The 21,835-nt window shown below is 41.5% G+C and overlaps 1 protein-coding gene and 1 long non-coding RNA gene across 13 annotated transcripts in view; one reads left to right on the top strand and one right to left on the bottom strand.

The window, feature by feature from the left end:
* Positions 1 to 4,107: 4,107 nt before the first annotated feature.
* Positions 4,108 to 18,371, bottom strand: LOC116698812 (uncharacterized). The gene is made up of 3 exons (XR_004334309.1): positions 18,301 to 18,371; positions 15,116 to 15,118; positions 4,108 to 4,119 (listed from the first exon to the last, which is right to left on the bottom strand). It is a non-coding gene; the product is annotated as an uncharacterized LOC116698812 (long non-coding RNA).
* LOC116698784 (rho GTPase-activating protein 12) overlaps positions 6,537 to 21,835 on the top strand; it is an 81,354-nt gene continuing 66,055 nt past the window's right edge. For all 12 annotated transcript variants that reach the window (XM_032530951.1, XM_032530950.1, XM_032530949.1 and 9 more), the window contains exons 1-2: positions 6,537 to 6,797; positions 15,965 to 16,719. In XM_032530951.1, the coding sequence (XP_032386842.1) occupies positions 16,027 to 16,719 (693 nt within the window). In that variant the 5' untranslated portion in view covers positions 6,537 to 6,797; positions 15,965 to 16,026. The remainder of the gene's footprint in view (positions 6,798 to 15,964; positions 16,720 to 21,835) is intronic.

Genomic DNA, 21,835 nt, shown 5'->3' with positions numbered 1-21,835 from the left:
GGGGGGGTGTCGTGTCAGTGGATGGGTCAGACACTTGCCGCTGATCAGCCAGTCAGCAGGGCAGGGTGTCAAATTGCACAACAGTCTTCTGTCGTCATCTGTAGGGGCGTATTTAACTTAATCTAGTCAGGGGTGTAGGATAATTGTGTGTTTTATTGTCTTTGTTGTGTTTTTAATTCCCACCATTTTGTTTTTGTTTTTGTTTGTTTAACCCTGTGAAGCCCCACTGCATCGGCAAAGAGCTTGCTGCGATTGTAACCCCAGCGCGAGAACACTAACACGTCGTGCAAGTGCAATATACTGTAAGAGACGCTGTACGTCAGCCGGCTGGCAGGGGGGAGCAGGGGGGGCTCGGGAGGGAGCAGGGTGGGCTTGCAGTGGTAACCCTGCTCCTCTAACTTTGTTCAAAATGTGTTTTTTCCTCATCGAGGGCTGCAAGGTTGCCATTTCAACAAAAAAAAGAAAAGAAACACGACACAGCTGTTTTTCTAAGAGACTACTTTAATCCCTGTAGATGACGAGAGTGTGACCCTTCACTATCCAGTGCAGTAGTAGTTACGAATTAGAATGTATTTTTCAAAATGCAAATTATTGAAACTTTTCATGTTTGGCTGAAATCAGTGGAACACTTGCCTGTAAAAAAAAAAAAAGGGTTTATCTGAGAAGATGTTCTACTAAAACTTGCCATCTTGCAACAGGGCGAGTTTAATAGCACAATACCTGCACTCGGAACAACACTCCATACGTGGCTGTTTTTTTTGTTGTTGTTGTTGACAGCACATCATTTTAATGAGTCATAATTCCTTTCTGCAAGCTGCCGGGTGGAGTAGCTCCCCTGTATCTATGACAGATCTATCGAGTTGGTTGATTCCCTCTGTGTAATCTTCTAGATTAGTTAAAGAAAATGTTGACCTTCCACCAAAACTGGATATGAAATGGGAATAACGGCTAAGAAGAATATTTAAGGTGTTTATCTTAATTGGATTTTGCATTCATTCTAAATTCCAAACAAAGTGAAGTCACTTTTTTTATTACTGTGTAATAGTTGGGTCAATGTTTAAAAAGGACAGTTTTGAGGCTCGATCAGTGGACAAGGGTACTGGATCATTCCTGGAGAACTGGGACACAATTAGCAGGGCTCTGACACGGACAAAGACGGGAAGTTCATGAGATCACAGTTTTGGATTGATTGCATGATGTAAATGTATGTGTGATTAAATAATTATGAGAAAAACCCTTGCACCTGTCTTTCCCGTTTACTTTGTTTAAGATTGTTTAGCAAAAGCCTGTTAATGCCTGTTAAGTGGTATCACGCTCACAAATGGATTTTCTGAAATCCGATACTGTTAATCTTATGAAAGGGGGGGGGGGGATTATATTTCTGTTTACGCTTGGTCTGGGACTGTTTGGTGTGGCAGTGCTTTAATGCCTTGCCCAGAGGCTCGACCTCGACTCCATCCAATACATCTGGAATGAACTGGAACTATATCAAATGGTAAATTATTGGTTAAACCTGAGCTAATATTTGTAAATATTGTTGGTATGTACCAGTAAGGATAGTTTTGGTGATCACATTGTCTTTATTTTTATTTAAACGACCAAACAAATGGGCAAAACGTTGGTCCAAGAGAAACCAGTCGTGGTGATAGTGGGCCAGCTGCTCCATGCCGACACCCAGCAGTCTGCCGGCGATGGCTCCAACTCCCATACTGGGGATGAAGAGACCAGAGGGATCCTTCATGCCCAGTAAAACTAACCTGTCTCACAACAGTCTAATCCCAGCTCCCGTTCCCTATCAGTGGGTGAACCATCCAACGCTTGGTGAATTCTGCTTCTCAATGATGGGAAGAGCCGACATCAAAGGATCAAAGAGCAAAGTCGCTATGAATGCTTGGCCCCCACAAGCCATCCCCTTATCCCTGTGGTAACTTTTCTGACACCTGCTTAAAACCCTAAAAAGTCAGAAGAATCGTGAGGTCCCCAGGGGCGACACACCAAAGAAGTCTCAGTGTACCTTTTCCACAACCTTCCAACAAAAACACAACCGCAAGAACAATGCAGCTCACAAACAAGACACAGAGAAACAGACAAACACACAAATAAGAGGCATTGACAGGGAGTCCGGCAGAAGACAAAGGGGACCAAACGCACATATAGAAGCAAGAAGGCCGTAGCACAAATCTACAACATGGACCTCAGGGAGAGCCAAGTGTCCAAGGTCTTTGTTGTGGAGAGCTCCATATGTATGACGTCCAAAAAGGAAAGGGTCCAAGTACAAATAGACTAGTGCAATCATTCTCTTGGCCGCAGAAAGTCCAGCAAAAACAGCACGTTTTTGAGTTTTAGAGAGCTGGAGGGCTGACCGGTCATTCAGAATCAAAACATTGACAGCAATAGGTACAGTATTAGTAATCAGGGCAGATATTTTAGATGCAATATTGTTCCAGAACTGACCAACAGGAGAACACTCCCAGAACATATGAAGATAAGTGCCTTTAGCTTTTATTAGGCAGAAAGTGCACAAAGGGCTGTTCATTGTTTTCATGTGGTGCATTTTCACAGGGGTGAGACATGTCCTATGTATGAAACGGTAGTGAATCTGCTGATGGTCTGGATTGCGTGATACATCTGGAATTTTACACCATACATTATGCCAATCTCAATAGGAGATTGGCAATTGGAAGAGCAGAGCGGCCAGATATGACCAAGAACTGATAAAGCTTCGGTACCACAGGTTTTCTCATTGGCTGCATGGTAACTTACTTCCGGATAGGATGGATGGGCAGAACCCTCTGCCAGGGGACACCGTACGCCTTGAGGGCTGATCTTAATTGAAGGTCAGTAAGGATAGTTGTTGGAGATAAGTGGGATTTTAAAACTGCTTACCTTTAAGACAATATTGTTAACCCTCAATTCTGTCCTCGGGTCAAATTGACCCGTTTTCCTATATCAATGTTCTTTTTAATTCCCCAAAATAACATGATTGATTCCACACAACGCTCTTTGGCAAGTACAAATCTCTACTTTCATTCATTTTGGGGGCGTCGTATTCAATTTTATAGCATTTGAAAAAAAAAATTGAAGTGGTTTTGAAAAAGTATTGAGTAAAAGTTGACATATTCCAGTCTGTGATTATCCATCAACATCCATTCGTTTAATTTTAGTCTAAATAATTCCTAATTTCTTCTTTTCTAACTCCATCATTAAGTATAATTTCCTAAAAATGAAGTTTATTGACAATAAATTCCAAAAATCAACAACACAACAACAAGACAACACAAGGGTTAAGAGGCCATATGGAGATCTGTGTTTTATCACCGGGCATCCGCCGGTGGAAGTAGTGCCATTTGTGACCTCACCACTCCTCCGTGATACAGCCACACTAGGTGGAAACATTGAACATTACACTTTTCCCCTGTTGCCTAGCGGCGGGTTTGTATATTCAATCGCGTTTTTATGATTCCAGCGATGTCTAACTGCCCAAAAAGATTAAATAATTCCCCCAACGACACTTAAATTATTTTTTTCCCCACAGTGATGCCGCTGGCTGACCTGCTCTCCGCTGGTTGCCTGAGGCGGGAATGGCTGCGGCCTGGAGCGTCCCATGTCATGCCTTTCCGTCTCATGTCATCCCGTCTCATGCCGAGGTGTGTCCAACGGTAAGTTCATAGGGTCATAAATACAAAATCACGAATTATTTTCCAGTTGGAGTCACGGGTAAGTTTGGGACCATGTTTGTTCCAATCAAATGAAACATTTTTAAAAACTGTTGGCCTAATAATTTTAGCCATTCGTATAGTTTGCCGTTTTCTGAATGTTATTGTTCTGCTCCGATGAAACGTGCATCAGCGACGCAGCCATTTCTGCCAACTAACGGCAGGATTTCCTGAGGAGGGATAACAAAGAAAAATAAACACGTTACACTCTTTCCAAGACTCCTTTTTAATTTTATATTCTATAGTGTTTTCACACTTCACTGGGACATTGCTGCAAATACAATTGCTTATCAGCATGGCGAGAGGGCATGAGACGGGAGGCTCCAGGTCGCAGCCATAGAAGGAGTTTTTTAGTTTGCCTCTAATCTGCATTTATTTTATAGACGGACATGCAGTATTTTTTCTTATTTATTTTATTCATCAGTATGATAGTCTGCATTTATCTTGTAGACATAGTTTTTTAAAGTATTTTATTCATTTGTATGATTGCCGTTACTGTTTAGTAAAAAAAAATAAAAATTTATATTTCAAGTATTTTATTCACTAACACGATAGTTGACACAAACTTTTACTTTGAAAAGTAAAAGTAAGAGAGATATTTTTTTAATGCATTTTATTCCAGATGTGAGCTTTTATTTTGAAAAGTAGAAGCTTGGAGACATAGAAGCACCAAGCGGGATGGCAGAAGGAATTTTTTTGTTTGCCTATAATCTGCATTTATTTTCCAGACGGACATATATTTGTATTATAGTATTTTTTAGTATTTAGTATTTATTCATCAGTATGACTGCTGTAACTGTTTGGTTAAAAAAAAAAAATAATAATATTTCAAGTATTGTATTCATTAGTATAATGGCCGCAAACTCATTTTATACCAGACGCAAGCTTTTATTTTGAAAACAGAAGGTTAGGGATGGCACCAGGTGGGATGGCATGACATGGGACGCTCCAGGCTGCAGCCATGCAGTCTTGGAGGCACCTGGAAACTGATCTGGCCAAGAAGTGAGCAAATAACAAAACATAAATCTAGGAATTGTTGTTTTAATATTTCATTTTTTTGTACAGAATAAACAAACTGGATACAAAGTTTAAGTAAGCTGTAGATGTGCTGATAGGGGGGTTGTTATCTTTTGACAGAGCCAGCATGGCTGTATTCCGCATTTCTGCTAAGCTAGCTAGCTAGCTAAATTAGCCGGCGGTTTGGCTCAATATGTGTAGCTAGCTAGGTAACGTTAAAGCCACATACATGAAACCATCACAAACGATAGTTTGTTTTACAAATTATACTGTGGCAATATTACAGCAAATTATTACAGGGATGCCATTAAAGGAGAATTACGGTCAATTTCAACATGTAGGTTTGTAAATTTGGAGGTCTGTCAGTAGAGAAAAAAACAAAAAAACAATCGGTGCTGCCTACACCGTGTTATCCTCCTGCTAGAGTTAGCACCCAACAGGCAAGGGCAACAGGGCAAGTTTTAAATGTGTTTTTAGCCTCTAGGCATGCTCAAAATGTCATTAAAAGGGCCCACCCATGTGCAGTGATTCCTTCTGAGGGAACTCTGTGATTATGACTGCTGTATATGTGAAAGAAATACATGAAAGTTGTGCTAATTCAGCTGTGTTTAGTTCCTGTGTTGATACTGCAAGTAGTGCTTTGGGACCGTCTACAAACTACAACACAGAAAAGCGATACAAACATACTTAAAAAAAATAAAAAGTAAGTGCTGTAGTACAACTAGCAGGAGACAAGTTGTAATTGAGGTAAGTTTGGAGACAATACCTTATTAGATCATTAAATTGATAGTCTATATATTTTTGTTTTATCTTTTTTCTGTGTTGTAGTTTGTAGACGGTCCCTAAGATCGCTAACTGCCGTCTCAACACAGTAACTAAATACAGCTGGATTAGCATAACTTTCACGCATTTCTTTCATATCTCTAGCAGTCAGAGTCACTGTGTTTGCTCGGAAGGAATCACTGCACATGGGTAGGCACTTTTAATGACATTTTGAGCATGCCTAGAGGCTAAAAACACATTTAAAACTTGCACTGTTTAAGCCTGTTGAGTGCTAACTCTAGCAGGAGGATAACTCGGTGTAGGCAGCACCGACTGTTTGCGTTTTTCTTGCTACTGACAGACCTCCAAATTTACAAACAACAGAGCTATGTGTTTAAATTGACCGGAATTTTCCTTTAACCCTCACTTTAACACCATGCTTAGAACACAGAGCTAACGCTACGTCCAACCTATTTTGGTCTATGGTACAAGAACCAAATGTTAAACAAACTTTTGAAAAGTTCTCATATTAATTTAGTTTAACAGAAGTTATTTAGTTCAACAGAAGTTAAACAAAATTAAAATAAATACATGTTTGGAGAAGCATTCAATGTAGGCTACTTCCAGTAAAACCGTCAGGTGGCACTGTTTGAGTCCACGTTTGCGAACCCGTAACATTGGATGGCTTGAACCATATGTTAAATAAAACAGGAGCGCTCACTCTGAATGGATTTCCGCTCCGGACATGGAGCCGACTTTAACAAGTTAATGCCAGTGCTAACAAACAAGGCTAATTTATAGACATCCATGCTTTACAATACATGAACAAACGTGTTGTGCTAGCCAAAAACATTTCTTGTTTGCTTAAAAGGATCGGGTCTAGTGCCTCTGCGCCAGAATAATCACTAATTGCACGAGCCACCCCCCTCACACACTGTACGGGTCAGTACAACACCCCTCTACAGGTATCTGCTAACGAAGGCGACTCAGCTTTTGTCCGGGAAAACATTCAGAGTGATATGTCGTTTCAGTAGACGATCTTCACTTATGGGTAGTTGCCAAAGTTGTCAGGGCAGGCGTGAGTCCACGGGAACGAGCACTGCTGCTGTGGACTACGCCGGCCAGGGAAGAGCAGGAGCGATAGGAGCGCCGCTATCTGACAAACCTGACAAGTAACGTTCGTTAACCACTTTCACAGACTGCTCGGTCCACAGAAGAGTTGACGAGAATTCAAACACCCTCAGGAGCATTGGAGCGTGTTGCCCCGTTTTCTCCACGGAGTGTCCCGCGCCAGTAAAGAAGGTACGTGTAGGTGCGGATATTTGACTGTGGCAGTGTTTTGGACACCGAGGAATGTTTAGCAGGAAAGCTAATTAGCTTGCTAACGTTAGCGACAGATTAGCTCCTGTAAATCAAGACAGACGCACACGAGAGCTGTAACGTTAATGTTAAAGTCCCAACACGGGCATAACAGTTAAAGGTACGACTTTTTACACCCTTACTGGAAGTACCAAAAAGTATATTCATAGCTGATAACTAAGTTTAAAGGAATGTTGTACAAATACCAGGAACTGTATAACCTAGGTAACTAATCCCTGTAGGAATAACATTGCTAGCTAAAGAAGTAGTAGCTATCATACATTATCAGCTCTAACGCCTAACTGACGTGTTGGTGTTTGTTTTGTTCCATAGAGTTTCTGTTAAGCAGCTTTACAGACAGAAGTGTGTGTGTGTGTGTGTGTGTGTGTGTGTGTGTGTGTTTTAACTTCATTATCTGTCAGCAGTAACGTGACTGTCGGGGTGCAGCACAGACCAGGTCGTTTAAATGTGGTAACCTTGTATAATGCATGGAAGCAATGCCATGTTCCTTAACGTTAATAATAGAGGGTTTACATATTATTAAAGCCATAAAAATATTGCTTTAAGGAAAGACGAGTCGCTGAGGCCAATAAACTGTTTGGGCTGCATAAATCACATCGTAGTGCTTTCCCAATTGATTGTGATGCAACATTTTGGTTAATTTACAATGGCTGTAATGATGCATCGATCCCCAACGATCCAATAGTATCGATACAGAGTTAAAATATCAGGACGTGCCTTTATTTTGAAATCCACACTTTGTTTTTGTTTTTTTAATTAAAAAATAGCAGGTTGTTTTTCATTTAAATGTCTGAAAGAGCTCAGTAATGAAATTGTCACATCATATTTTAGTTGCTTTTTGTAAATGTGTGTGAATGTAACTTGTGTTAAATGGGCTTATGTATCGAATTGACATCATAGCGTGGCAGGCTTGGGGATATCAGCCAATTCTGTATTGTTGTCCAAAGAATTAATATCATATCATGATAACACATGTGATTTACTACCCTGTTATATACCATTGTGAGTAGCAGGATTGACTGTATCACAGAGAGGTGATGTAAAGTTGATTTGGATTTGTGACACTCCATCAAGCGCTGGCCCCTCCCCCCTCTCATTCCTACATTGGGAGACCTGCCTGGCTTTGAACACATACTTTTTGTGTGTTTTAGGGCGCTTTCACACCTGTCTCATTTAGTTCTGTTGAATCGCGCTTAATATAAGTTTCCCCCTTGATGCTGTTTGTCTTGGGCAGGTGAGAACAATTACACGCGGTTTTGCACCGAAAGCGGACCAAACGAGCATACTGAGACCTGCTGGAAGATGTGGTCTCTGTACGCTTTTAGTCGAACTCTGGAGCGGTTTGTTTGTGGTGGGAACATGATCCGAGCTCAAACCCCACCGACTATATATAGTCCGAAACAATGTATTTATTTAAATAAACTGAGCTAGTTTGACCATGGAGATGCAAGAATTACAAACTAGTCCAGAACACTGGACCTTCTTCCTGTATATACTTTCTTGCTCCAGCCCGCACACCTATCCGACCAGTGAATGTTCTTGTGTGTTTTGTAATCATGGGTCTTGGATTTTTCCAGGTGTGAAACCAAACCTAACCGAGGGGAAACCGCTCCAAGTTTACAAACTCATCAAGTGATTCAGACCAAAGCAAACAACCCATAGATGTGAAAAAGCCCAATGCTGCCGTTTCTCTCCCTTGTCAGGAAGGCCACATTAAGTGAGCTGCAGCTGGCTTTTGTTGAAGTGTGACAGATTGCCGTTACTGACAGTACCAGGGCAGGGGACCTCGGGGAGTTGAGTTCGGAGGAAAGTGGTGGTGAGAGGTGGCTAACTGGGGCAGCCTGTGCTGAATCCAGGCTTTTTAGGGGAAGGTGGACCTATATGTGCTGTGACTGACGATGTGCAAAGGTCCCAGTGTGTTGCTGATGTCCCAAATTGTACCTTCAGACTGTAACGATTCAGTTCCTCCAAAATTACATTTAATCTCACTTACGACTCCACGATTCATAGCTTTTGTTTTTGTCTTGATATCTCGGCCACACCACCATGGACAGGAAGCTGTGGAAGTTCAAAAACACACACCAACAAAGAGCACAATAATACCCGGGAATTAGAAAGGCAAAGTAACATTAAAAAATGAAATGGCAACAGAGACTTCAACACTATTTTACAGAAAAATTTAATAAGACAAAAAGACAAAAGTGAAAACCAAGCACTGAAAGGTTTTGCCTCAAGCTCAAATAACTGGTTTCTCTTATGGAAATCTAAATATTCCATATTTATGGCGGGGCGAGAGTCTCTTCACTCGGAGAACCGAGGTTACAACATAACCAAGCGTTTTCTGGCAGTAGTTGATACCAAATGTTTTGTACTTGGATTGGTCATTGTACAGTAGACCGAGAGAAAAAAAGCTTATTTTACTATTGTTTCACAGTGATTACGTTCTGAAGCACAAATAAATTACCATCAAACACTCAACACATGATTTTTGTGAAGACAGATGCTCTTTTCTCCTCTGCATTTTATTAATTGCTGCTCTAAAGTAGGAAGTAGGCTCCTAGTATCAATTTATGACCCCTATAGGACGAAGGGAGAACATTTCTCTGTTTTTTATTTCATTAAAAGTAAAGTTGGGTATTGCTGTCCGATTTCCGACTCATTTTCACAGAGGAAGAGTGTGTTCTGCGTGAAACAGCGCCACATTAAACCACACGCTGCGATCTCGTCACACCTACTGATTTTCTACTTCTCCTGAAGGCACTTTAAAAGGTGAACTATGAGTTCCTGCGTGGTCATTTCTGTTGACGTTCCAAGTAAATTCCAAACAAATTTGTTAGTGTCATTACTAACTGTCACTAATCCCCACCCCTCGCCCAAGTGTTTGACGATTACGACCCCTGTGTTGTCTCCCGAGACCGGGCTTTTTCACGTTGTATTCAGGACGCAGACTGCGAGCGAATCAAGGAGAGATGCCTACGATTTGAGACAAAAATGAAATAGCACTAAAACCTACTTGACCCTACCACCTGCATAGATATAGGATAAGCTAAAGTGATAAAGCAACAGTTCATACTCTGGGTCTGGCCAAGGTTTCTTCCTAAAAGGGAGTGTTTTCCCTCGCCAGTAGTAGGGTCTAGTAGTGTGTGTGTGTGTGTGTGTGTGTGTGTGTGTGTGTGTGTATATATATATATATATATATATATATATATATATATATATCCAGGTGTGTGTGTGTGCACCTATAACAATAAGGACCAAATCTGAATATGTCATTTATTGCAAAACTATCTTACCTATTCTCCTACACCAACCATTTTTTTCCCATAGAAAATTCCCCCTAATCGGTCCCAAAACCTCCCAGTAAGAGAGTAAATGCTGTAAACATATTCTTTGTAAATCTTTACAATTGTTCCCCCAGGGGACCGGGCAGTCCTGCCTTGTTGCACAGTTCAAATTTTTTCCTCACAACTTTATACCGTGATGGTTAGATTAATTGAAAAATTCATCTTTGGAATAGTCAACTAAACGAAAAAATAATTGCTAGATTAATCGTTTAAAAAATAATTGTTTGACAGCCCTACGTGAAATTAATACCAGTATTTGGTATAGACCGGTATATTGCCCAACACTAGACTGACAGTAATCAGTCTTTTTATACACCTTTGTACCTGCATGGCTGAGGCTGGAGAGGGGGGAACATTTTCTGTTGTCTGCAAGTTTTATCGCCGTTTCATTGCAAGTTTCACCACATCCACGTTCACCTTTTATGCAGTATTTTCAGACAACTGGATTTAGTCTCCTAAAGGTCCCATGGCATGAAAATGTCACTTTGAGGTTTTTTTAACAATAATATGCATTCCCCCATCCTGCCTATGGTCCCCCAGTGGCTAGAAATGATTAGAGGTGTAAACCAAGCCCTGGGAATCCTGCTCTGCTTTTGAGTAAATTAAAGCTCAGATGGGCCGATCTGAAATCTTTCCCCTTATGAGGTCATAGAGACTGAAGAGACTTCAGATACAGTATTAGGGACCACTAAGGTCTATGTAAAAGAGACTTCAGATACAGTATTAGGGACCACTAAGGTCTATATAAAGAGACTTCAGATACAGTATTAGGGGTCCATATAAAAGCATCCAAAGAGCACCATGTCATGGGACGTTGGGGACAGTGTGAGGGTGTGTTTCCTACATTTGCTGACAACTGCTGAATTTCTTTCACGACACAACGGTTCAGATAGTCTCACACAATGTTCTTCCTCAACTTTCCCATGACGTAAGACTCTTCAGCTGAGGGCTGCCATCATGTGTAGTAGGGGTGGGGGAAATTTTTGTTTATCTGGATTTTTTTGGCGGCGATATTTAAAATTGATTCCCCTCCCTAGAATAAAATTTTTATTCTTTACCAGTTACTTACATTATTTTCTGTTTTCACGGTACCTCCGACAGCAACTACATCATATCCGTTTCCAGCAAATCAGACCGGAAGCAGAAAATGCAGAAATTACATGTTATGTAGTTCTTTACAAATTAAATGACAACAGACTGAGTGACTGACATTCATTTTTAGTGATGTTTCATAATATACTGTCTCTAGAAGTGTATTTTTTTTAAAGAAGGAGAAGAAAATCCCAATACTTAACACTATCCAATCGCAATGAATGAAAATCGCAATACAAATTAAATCGCCACCCATGTGTTGCCAAAGAATCAAATCGGAACAAAAGCATATGGTCTCAGCCCTAATGTTTTGTAGCTTGGGATGGTTTTATTCTTGGGACCCACCCATCCACCCCACAGCGCGCTGCAAATCTTATTACCATCACATCAAGTTAAGGTGCTTCCTCTGATTTTGCTGATTAGACTCTGAGAAGATTTGTGCTGTCCACTAAATAACAGCGCTGATGCCTAAGCTTAATCTAGGCAGGGATAAGTGAAAGAGACAACATTCTACAGGCACTTCTAAATACCTGTCGATATGAAGAATAAGAGTAATGTCCGTGTTGTGCTGTTGCATTTTTGTTTACACATAAGCTGTAATGTTGTGGGAAATTGTCATACCAAAGGTTTAACAATCTGTAATGTTATTGGTCGTTTTAGATACAGTAGTAGTACATTGTGTGAGTAGTACAAGTTACCTAAAAACGTTGGCAGGATATAATGAGTAGTAATTGAGTGAGAAGAACACAACCAGGTGACATGTTGTCCAAGGAAGGAAGGATATTAACTTTGTCCATCTGCTGCCCTGAAGGCCCAACATTTCTCAGCCACTTTAGTGACAAGTAGTACTTCTGGAACAGAGCATGTGAAGAATATTTGCTGTTGAGCAGGTAGTAGTCTATATGCACAACGTTCCACTTCCGGGATTGTTCCGGTGCCGCCGGATGTCCGTCCCCATCCTCTTTCTTTGTGTTGGCGTTCTAACCTCCGGTGGATTTCTGAGGACTATGGTTACCTGGTCCTCAGATCTCTGCAGGGTAAATCCAGACACCTAGCTAGACTATCTGTCCAATCTGAGTTTTCTGTCTCACAACTAAAACATACTCATGTTCCACCAAAACAAGTTCCTTCCCAAGGCTATTTTGCAGAGGCGCCGTGACTTTGGTCCGATGCTTAACCCAAGACGATTGTGATTGGTTTAAAGAAATGCCAATAAACCACAGCACGTTTTTCTCCAATCAAGGAATATTGTGTGGACTAGCCAGACCTTCCTTCGCAGAGCTGTGGAGGAAGGTCTGGCAATGGGAGATTTAGCAGCAAGAGAAGGTCAGGCCCACTGTTTGCTCTTCGTTATTATTCCCAGAACTGGAGAAGTACAGGATGCCGCAGGATTGACCAAATTGACTCTAAGAAAACCACAGAGCTCTTATATGAATGTCTAATGAAGTATTCAGTGCAGATAAAATCTCACACCTACTCTGGATGATCTAAGTGAACGCTGAATGCAAAACTAAAAGTACTGTTGCTTACTTACTACGGATAAATACTGCTAGTTAGAACTGGGACAATATGCTTTTGGCCCAATTCGATTCTTTTGCGACGCATGGGTGCCGATTTGATTTGTATTGGGATTTTCATTTATTGCCATTTTCTTTTCCTTATTTAACGAAAACAAAAGTTGAATAATACACTTCTAGAGACACTATATCATGAGACAATTCTAAAATTAGTTGTTTTCTAAGAAGAATGCACATCACATGTCAGTCAGTCACTTTCATTTGTAAAGAAGAACATAACATGGAAGTTCAGAATTTTCCGCTTCCAGTCTGTTTCGCTGGAAACAGATATGACGTAATTGTCGTCGTCGAGCTACATAAACAGAAAATACTTGAATCATTGGTTAAAAAAAATATTGATTCTAGGGCAGGAAATCGATTTTAAATAAACACCGCCAAAGAAATCCTGATTCACAAGATTTTGCTGCAATGATCAGACTAAACCTGATCATTGTGGTTGATACCTGATTGTGCTTATATATATATTAAGTGCTTTCCAAGTAAGGCTGATTTTATCCAGTAAAAAGCAGCCAAAGTATTCCAGCCTCAGTCGACATGTTTTCAACACAAGGATCAGATGGAACTAGAAGGAGCCTAGTCCTCTTCCAGCCATCTGAATTAGCAGGTCACAGGTTCATGAGGAAGGCTGCCAGTTCTTGTCATGATACACCCATCACCCAGTCTAATGCTTCACTAGTCCGCTGTGTGTTGTAGCTTTGAGCTGTGAATTGGCATTAAACGCAGTGTTTTGTTTAATTTGGCTAATGTGGCAGCCAATACATTTGGCAAGATTTCCCTCAGTGCCTGTTATCCTGAACCAGCGCGGTAAGCCATGATGATGTGATGCGCTCACTGTATCAGCAGTAATCCTGACGCTGTCGGGCTGATCACAGATCTTTTATTAAACCAATGCACAACTGCCTAACCCACTTTTACTGGCTGTGAAACATTGTTCCCGGTACTCGAGCGGCTATAAAAGGCTGTAACTTGTATCATTTTGTGTGTAGAATATGGAAATTTTGATTTATTGCCCCAGAGGAATATCTATTTCCACAATTAGTACACATAGCAACATACAGATAACACATAGCACCATATAGATATACACACTTAACCAGACTCCTAACACTCAATTAGAAAAGGACAGCAAAGTAATTCTCTATGACTATACTGGCCATATAAAAATAAAAAAATTGTAACCTTTATTTCTCCAGGTAAATTGATTGAGAACAAATTCTCATTTGCAACAACCTGTCACATTCACACAGTTCTGATCTGCTGGCCACTAAGGGTTAAAGGCCTTTCTTAGGTAATGAGGGAGGGACAAGCGATTGAGATACATATTCTGAAAGCGCTGTATACATGTCCAAAGAATGTCTCTAAAACCCAAATAATACCAGTATATCCCCCGTGTCTTAATCGGAAAATGCCATATTTATAAAAAGGCCTTATTCACAATATCCAACCGGAAGATGCTGTTTACGTGATCAAAATCAGAATATTGTTACAGTCGGAATAATAGTGGAATATTAGTGTGCATGTAAACCTACTCGTTGTCCTAGCTTTGGGCTCTGTTTTTGTCTTTATTTTCCATTTTAGATAATTATTACTTTTAAGTTTGTCCTTAAGGTTCACCCTGGATATGACGCGCCTGCTTCTGGTCTGTCTAGTTGAGTTATGCATATTTTAAAAAAGCACTTCAAAGCTCAGCTTGCTCAAGGTGTGCTGGATACTCAGAGAGAGAGAGAGAGAGACTTCAGCAAGATGCATTGGACTAATCTCTGGGCTCAGCAGCGACATGCCTTAGTTGCTGAGACCGAGGAGTAGAGAGGGTGGAAGACAGACAGAGTTGGACACAGAAAAACACAGACACAACCGTGGAGGAAGAGCATGTGAGTCACATTACTGTCTCCCCTCCTCATGTCCAACATAATGTGCTGCTCCGAAGCATTTAAAGAGAATTAAAGCTCTTCCGGTTGTACTTCATGCATTTGTTCTGATTAGGTTAGTGGAGTAATAGGCTTTAAAAAACATGTGGTGTTTGTGTCTTTGTTGTGTGTTGTCAGAAGAAGACAGAAAAGAAAGAGGCATCTTTGTAAATGTCTTAACAAGATTTAAGGTGATGAACTTTGAAATAGTTATTTAACTTTTTTTTGTCATTATAGAGCCTTTTTCCTAAGGTTTTAGTTTCCCTGGGTGACACTACATTCCTTGACTGTCGATGACCGCTGTTGCTGCTGATACCCACTTACTTGTTCCAAACAGTCTACTGTCCCTGCTGCTATGACTGTAAAACACACAACTGGCTCAGTGTTAAAGTTTGTAATCTCTAAGGAATGTATTTTTTGAGTAAAATATGTTTAATAAATGGGAAGTAGACTTAATGTACAGCTGTCTTTGAAAAGACAGTTTTGAAATTGTACACAAATCTGGATACTCTTCTCTTGGTCAGCATGACATTTACGCAAATACTGACAGGAAATGAGTGTTTAGAGGAAACCAACATAATAGCAGTGTTTTCCCTAGGTCTGTGTAAGACTTTGGTGCATGTATGTGGGGGGTTTCAAGGTTCTCCCTCAAGAAAATGTTAGGTTTTTCACAGAAAAAAAAAACTTTTTACACCATATCCGTGTCTAAAATTTAGAATAAGCTAGAGCCGATAATAAAAATAAATAAAAATAACGGTCTAAAAACTTAAAGACAAAACTTGCCAAAGACGTCCACCGGGGAATACCAACAATCGTTAGATCTAGTAAATCTAATTAGATTCAGTGAGTTGTGATGCTCACATTGACTTTTCTCAAATCCGCTTTGGGTGCTGCACCCAAGCCCTGTTATGAGAGGGAAGTCCCTGAATAGTAACAATTGTTTTTAGTTATAATTGGGGAAATGTGGGAAGAGAAAGAATGACATAAAACAAATGTCCTCATGGATATGCTAAATCTCTGTTAGGCCCAAGACCCAGCTTTTTAAAGCCCTGGTATTAACTATATCATGACGGTAAAACATAAAATGACAAAGAGAAATGGATTTAAATGGAAATGTATCAGATACTTACATTAGGTCCTTTTGTTGGTTTTCTTTTGCCTCTGCTCAGGAAGCCATGCTAATCAACATCTTCCTCTTGCGGTGAGCTGTCTGGGGGACAGTCGAGACATCATGGCGGAGCTGCCTATCGCCCCGGGCGAGGTCTACATCGAGGTGGAGTACGACTATGAATACAAGGCCAAGGACCGCTTCATCACCATCCACCAGGGGGAATGCTACATGCTGGTCAAGAAGACCAACGAGGACTGGTGGCAGGTGAAGAAGGAAGAAGGGACTAAGGCTTTCTACGTACCCGCGCAGTATGTCCGCGAAGTTCGCAAAGCCCTCATGCCCCCTCCCAAACATATCGCACATCCTCCCACTGCCGCTGGCAACACGGCCCCACAAGGTGGGGGGGCACTCTGGGTAAAGCCAGCCAGCCTGGAGCTGGGACTCCACAACCGCTCCACCGAGAACCTTCACAGACACGAGTCCAGCTATCGGCGCTCCCCCTCGGCACACACGGCCTCGTCTGGCCACTTCAGCCCCCCCAGTCAGCGCAGGAACAGTACCCATCACAAACGCCCTGGCAGTCCCACCGACCACACCCGGCCTCGTCCTGTCATCCTCGTCCCCAGCGGAGCCCCCCAGCCTCCTCAAAAAGGAGGCACTCTGCCCCGCGCCCGAGCGCGATCCCCGGACATGGTCCGTGCCCCGCTGGACGTGGACGGCACCCACCACTGTGACTCTGCAGGTGAGGAGAGACCCACCAACGACTCTGAGTCAGGAGACGAACTGAGCGGCAGCTCCACTGAACATCTCCAGGTACAGTCATACACATTCCAAAGTATTGTTTGTGCTGTGGAATGCTTATACACATGTGAGGTTGTAGAAGACGACTGGGGGAGGTTCTTGGTTAACTTTGCTACGTCCAAGGTGTACGGAGAGGGGAAAGTAGTCTGCAGTCTGTCTGGAGCTGAACAAAAGCCAGAGAGAAAATAGAAGCTGGGTCTGTGTGGTGCTGCCACGGGCTGTAGACCTCTTTTTTTGTGTAGAGAAAGGAGGTGATTGTAGTGTAAGTTGGGTTAAAGTTACACAAAGTACTTTTACAGTTTGTGGAACTTTGACCTGGACACTAAAATGTTGAACACTAATGTTATGCTCTTAAGCAAGGCACCGTACCCCCCCCAACCGCTCAGGCCGCTGGTCCACTGGCAGCCCTCTCTCTCTCTCTCTCTCTCTCTCTCTCTCTCTCTCTCTCTCTCTCTCTCTCTCTCTCTCTCTCTCTCTCTCTCTCTGTGAGAGAGAGAGTGTGTGAGTGTTTCAGGCCTGTGTGTAGTGATTTCTAACAAAAAGAGTGTAAATTGTAATTTCCCCCATGGGGATCAGCAAACAGTATAAATTATTATTATTGTAAGTTAGTTTTTGTGTAACAACAAGTTTTGGTCACAGCAGCTCTCTGTCAGCTTACAGAAGAAGTGATTCCGGAGTGATGCATCACACAGTGACGTAGCCACTGACTCAGCATGTGTGGGTTGTTAAAGGTTATCTACAAGAGAGCATATACAATTTCTAAGTCCGTACATTCTCTGTAAAGCAGCACAGTCCACAATGGAGTTCCTTCCTTCCCTCGGCCGCTCTGTGTGCCATTTAAATGGCAGGAGGAAAAGGTCAAAGTACTCTAGCTTGTTCTGATAATCTAGACAACCAGTCCAGCTTTTTCTGAACGTAAACACTCTGTGATTTTGATCTGCTCGTGGAAATACCACAGATACAAAATCTCTGCCTTTTGGTCACACGGCTTCCCTGTTTCTTTACTTTTTTTAACCTTTCTCCCTCAGATACGTTTCCAGTTAGTATTATAATCAGTTATGGAAGAGTTCTGTTTTCAGCCTTAATTTTGGCAAAGGTCGGAGCTTCGCGGGGAGAGAGAGAGAGAGAGAGAGAGAGAGCTTTATGAAAGATAAAGATTTCCAATGGCGGGAATTACGTATAAGCTATTTGTCGGCTTCTTGATCCATGTGTTGCCAATGCGCACATCGGTTTGTATTATGTAATAATAGGCTAAAGCAACAACAGTGTATGGAAAGCACAAGTGTAAATATGGTCAGATCTTGTGCCTGACTGATGGGGAAGTGATACTGATAAGCGTTGTGATTTACGCATTTACAGCGGTGGCTGTAAATGGGTTAGGACGCAGCGAGTGTATTGCGTTTTGCCTGCAAAACCGTGTCTGTGTTCTTCATATTTATGTAGAATTATAGTTTGCTGCTCTTATGCAAAATATGCGGCTCTTTTAGATGTTTGTGATTGGTGTGATTGAGTGTTCAATATGTTCAGAAAGCACTGATAGGCCTGCACAAGCTGAAATAGTTTCAAAAAGTGTAACAGTGTGTTTTATATTACAAAATATAGGCAAAAACATATCAAAAGTACAACTTTTAACATCAAAGGAACAAGGGATCAGCATGTAAACAACTTGTCAGGACCATTTCAGTAGTGCAATTTTAAGTTCTACAAATCCAAACATTCAAGCTAAGAACAGTATGTAAACACATCAAAGAAACACCACTAATTATATACTTGTTTTCTTCATCTTTAGAATTCACATTTAAAACTGTACACATGAACACTTAGTAAGTAAACCTTAATTGAATAAGACAAAAGTGCATTATGCATTTAAAATAAATAGCCATGCTTCAGTCTAAAACAGTGTTTCTCAAATGGGGGTACGTGTACCTCTAGGGGTACTTTGGAGTACTGCAGGGGGTACGTGAAACTTTTGCAAAAATGCTTATTTAAAAACAGCATACATAATTCCTAAAATAATTATACTATAAGACTGAATGAATTAAGTGATGGATTCTATACATTTGAAATGTAGCCTTTTAAATGTTTTTGTTTATAAAAGGTAGTTGTGACGCTGTGTTGTACCTTTTTATATAAACTTTTATTTATACCAAAAATGTTTTGTGCTGGTCAGGGGCTACTTGGCTTAAAAAAGCAATTCAAAGGGCGTACAATATTGAAAAACGTTTGAGAAACACTGCTCTTAGAGGGCTGATAAATGTCCCGAGCACTGTCATCTCCTTTCGCCATCATTCCAACTTCAAGAAACACACGCTGGAGGCTACGCAGTGATCCTGACTAAGAAACACACGTTGGAGGCTACGCAGTGATCCTGACTAAGAAAACACGTTGGAGGCTACGCAGTGATCCTGACTAAGAAACTCACGTCTGAGGCTACGCAGTGATCCTGACTAAGAAACGCACGTTGGAGGCTACGCAGTGATCCTGACTAAGAAACTCACGTCTGAGGCTACGCAGTGATCCTGACTAAGAAACTCACGTCTGAGGCTACGCAGTGATCCTGACTAAGAAACGCACGTTGGAGGCTACGCAGTGATCCTAAGAAATGCGCGTTGGAGGCTACGCAGTGCTAATCCACCGTGATCATCATGATATTTTAAACAAAAAGGGTAATTGTTATCGTCAACATTGTTATTGTGGTTTACTGTTACACCGGTAATCGTTACATCCCTAGACACAATGTACAAACACTGCTTAACGCGTGCGTTGCTGAATTGGGAAACCTTGGGTTGATTGAAGTAGTTGTTAATGGGCCTGCACGATTAATCGTTATAAAATCGCAATTAAAATTTTAAAAAAATTAATAAAATGAATCTTTGCGTTTTACTAATGACTTTGATTCTCATTTACTTTTACGAGCCAACTGCATCACAAACGCTACTACTTTCTTCTGTGAGTTTTAAACAGACTGTATAAATTAGGTTTTAAAGCGCTGCAAGGCTCTCCCTTCTCTTCATTGAAGCCTCTATGTCTACAGGCTTGTTGGTGATGAGCAATGTGCTTAATGTGCCACTAAAAAATCTATGTTTGATAGGCCAATTTGTCCTGTTTTGTCATTGTCAAAAAAATCGTAGCATAGAATCGTGATATCAATTCATCAAAAAAGTCGTGATTCATATTTTTCTCTGAATTGTGCAGGCCTGGTTGTTAACCACCGTCTTGACACAGCTTATGCAGGGCTGGGTTGGTAGGTCAGGTGAAGCCGGGGAACTGAACTAAATCCAGGGCATGTTGATCTTGATTCGTGGCACAGGCCTTAGGACATGGCAGTGTCATCTGCATGGAGACTGCAAGAAATCACAGCAACAGTGCTGATGCTTTATGCAACAACAAACTCTTAAGTCATTATGTTAAGTTATGTCAGTATTACAACCTTCTATCGACACAAAAAAAAGTTATGGGTTTCCTTTTTTAAGTGACCCTGGTGTAATGCAGTTTGAATTAGAAAGTAATGATCCGCCTCATGCAGTATTTTCCCCTGGACGTGTGAATGAGTGTATTGTTCTTGAAGTGACTGATAGTTGTTTGATCATGTGGATGCACTCACGTGAGTCAGAAGTGGTGATGTCAAAGTGTCCCAGTTTCAGTGCGTTGCATGTTTGTTTTTCCTCTGTCCTGGCAGCGTGCTGACAGCTCAGATGTGAGTCAGGACTTCCTAAAAAGAATGCACACCTCGCCCCTCCTTCATCTCTGCTCTCATGTCTTTTCATTTGCGGATGACTGAACTAGGGCTGCACAATTATTCACAATTTTATCGAAATTGCAATATAGATTAGTCCAATATCGAAATTGCAAGGGTTGCATAATATTTGTTAAAGGCTAAATATGTTGTGCTGCAGAGAAGTCCCGGCCTGCTTATCCTATTCTGCAGACTAAAGAAAAAAATCCTTGCAAAAAAATCACATTATAATCATTTTAATTGTTTTGCTTTTAATACTTTTCATTGAAACTGTGATAATTTCCTCTATTATCGCGAATCATATCAGTCAAAATGGCCGTTAGGTGGCTGGGGTGGATCAGTGGGTAGAGCATGCGTACATATAGTTTGAGGCTCATTCCTCAACGCAAAGGTCCAGGGTTCGCGTCCGACCTATGACTATTTCCTGCATGTCTTCCCCCCCCCCTCTCTCTCCCCTTTCTCACCCAGCTGTCCTGTCCATTAAAGGCGGAAAAGCCCAAAACTAATCTTTAAAAAAAATAAACAAAGGCAAATAGATATTTTCCTCATATGGTGCAACCCTAGTTGGAACATAAAACCAAAGCAGCAGTTTAAATGCAGTGAGTACGGATCGGTGAGTTTCAGGCTGCCAGGCCTCGTTCCTTGTCCTTGAGCTCATCCACCTCCTTCTGATAAGCTCCTCTCGTACAGGCAGTACTGAGTGCGTCTGGAGAGCAGCTCTTACCCAGGCTCTTGTCAGCTCTTATCTCTGGACCTGACACCAGGGCCCTCTTTGTCTCTACTTTTGTGGCTAGTCATCTTTCAACAGCCGCTCCATTTTGGGGCTGTGATTTAGTGCTAGGGTGCTATTGAATTTTTTCTTACTGCGGTTAAAAAGCAAGAAATTCCCGCGGTAGTGAGGTATACTGCAACCCCCTTACGGCAGTAGCGGAAGTTGGAGCGATAATGGCAGGGGCCTTAAGGGAGTGACGTCAGTGCCGGCGTGGTTGCACAAGGAGAGCGAGCGGTAACGGAGAGTAGCGTATGAGTGTCACTCTGAGGAAGACACTGAGGCTTAACCCTTAGCTCAGTGTTTCCATTTCAGCTCAAACGATATATCCCATTTGCAATAATACGGCGATATGTTAAAACGCGATTTCCTAATTGCACATGCCGCGATTAGGTCACGTGACTTGCGAGAGCAAATCAGTCTGTACTCTGCAGAGAAAGCATCAACTTAGCACACTAACATTGCGCCGTACGGTGATGATGTCATCGCCGCGGTAGTGACACATGGCTGCGGTAATGTTGTAACCGTCCCAACCCTACTGTGATTATATAGTCCATTTCACATTATTGCAGACAGCTAACTTGCTTTGTAATGAAGTTTGGGAATGTTTTTTTTTTTTTTTT

The sequence above is a fragment of the Etheostoma spectabile genome, chromosome 12 (genome assembly GCF_008692095.1).
Source record: "Etheostoma spectabile isolate EspeVRDwgs_2016 chromosome 12, UIUC_Espe_1.0, whole genome shotgun sequence".
Taxonomy (NCBI): Eukaryota; Metazoa; Chordata; class Actinopteri; order Perciformes; family Percidae; genus Etheostoma; species Etheostoma spectabile.
The sequence above is the reverse complement of the archived record's forward strand: the minus strand, read 5'-3'. Positions and strand labels throughout refer to the sequence as shown.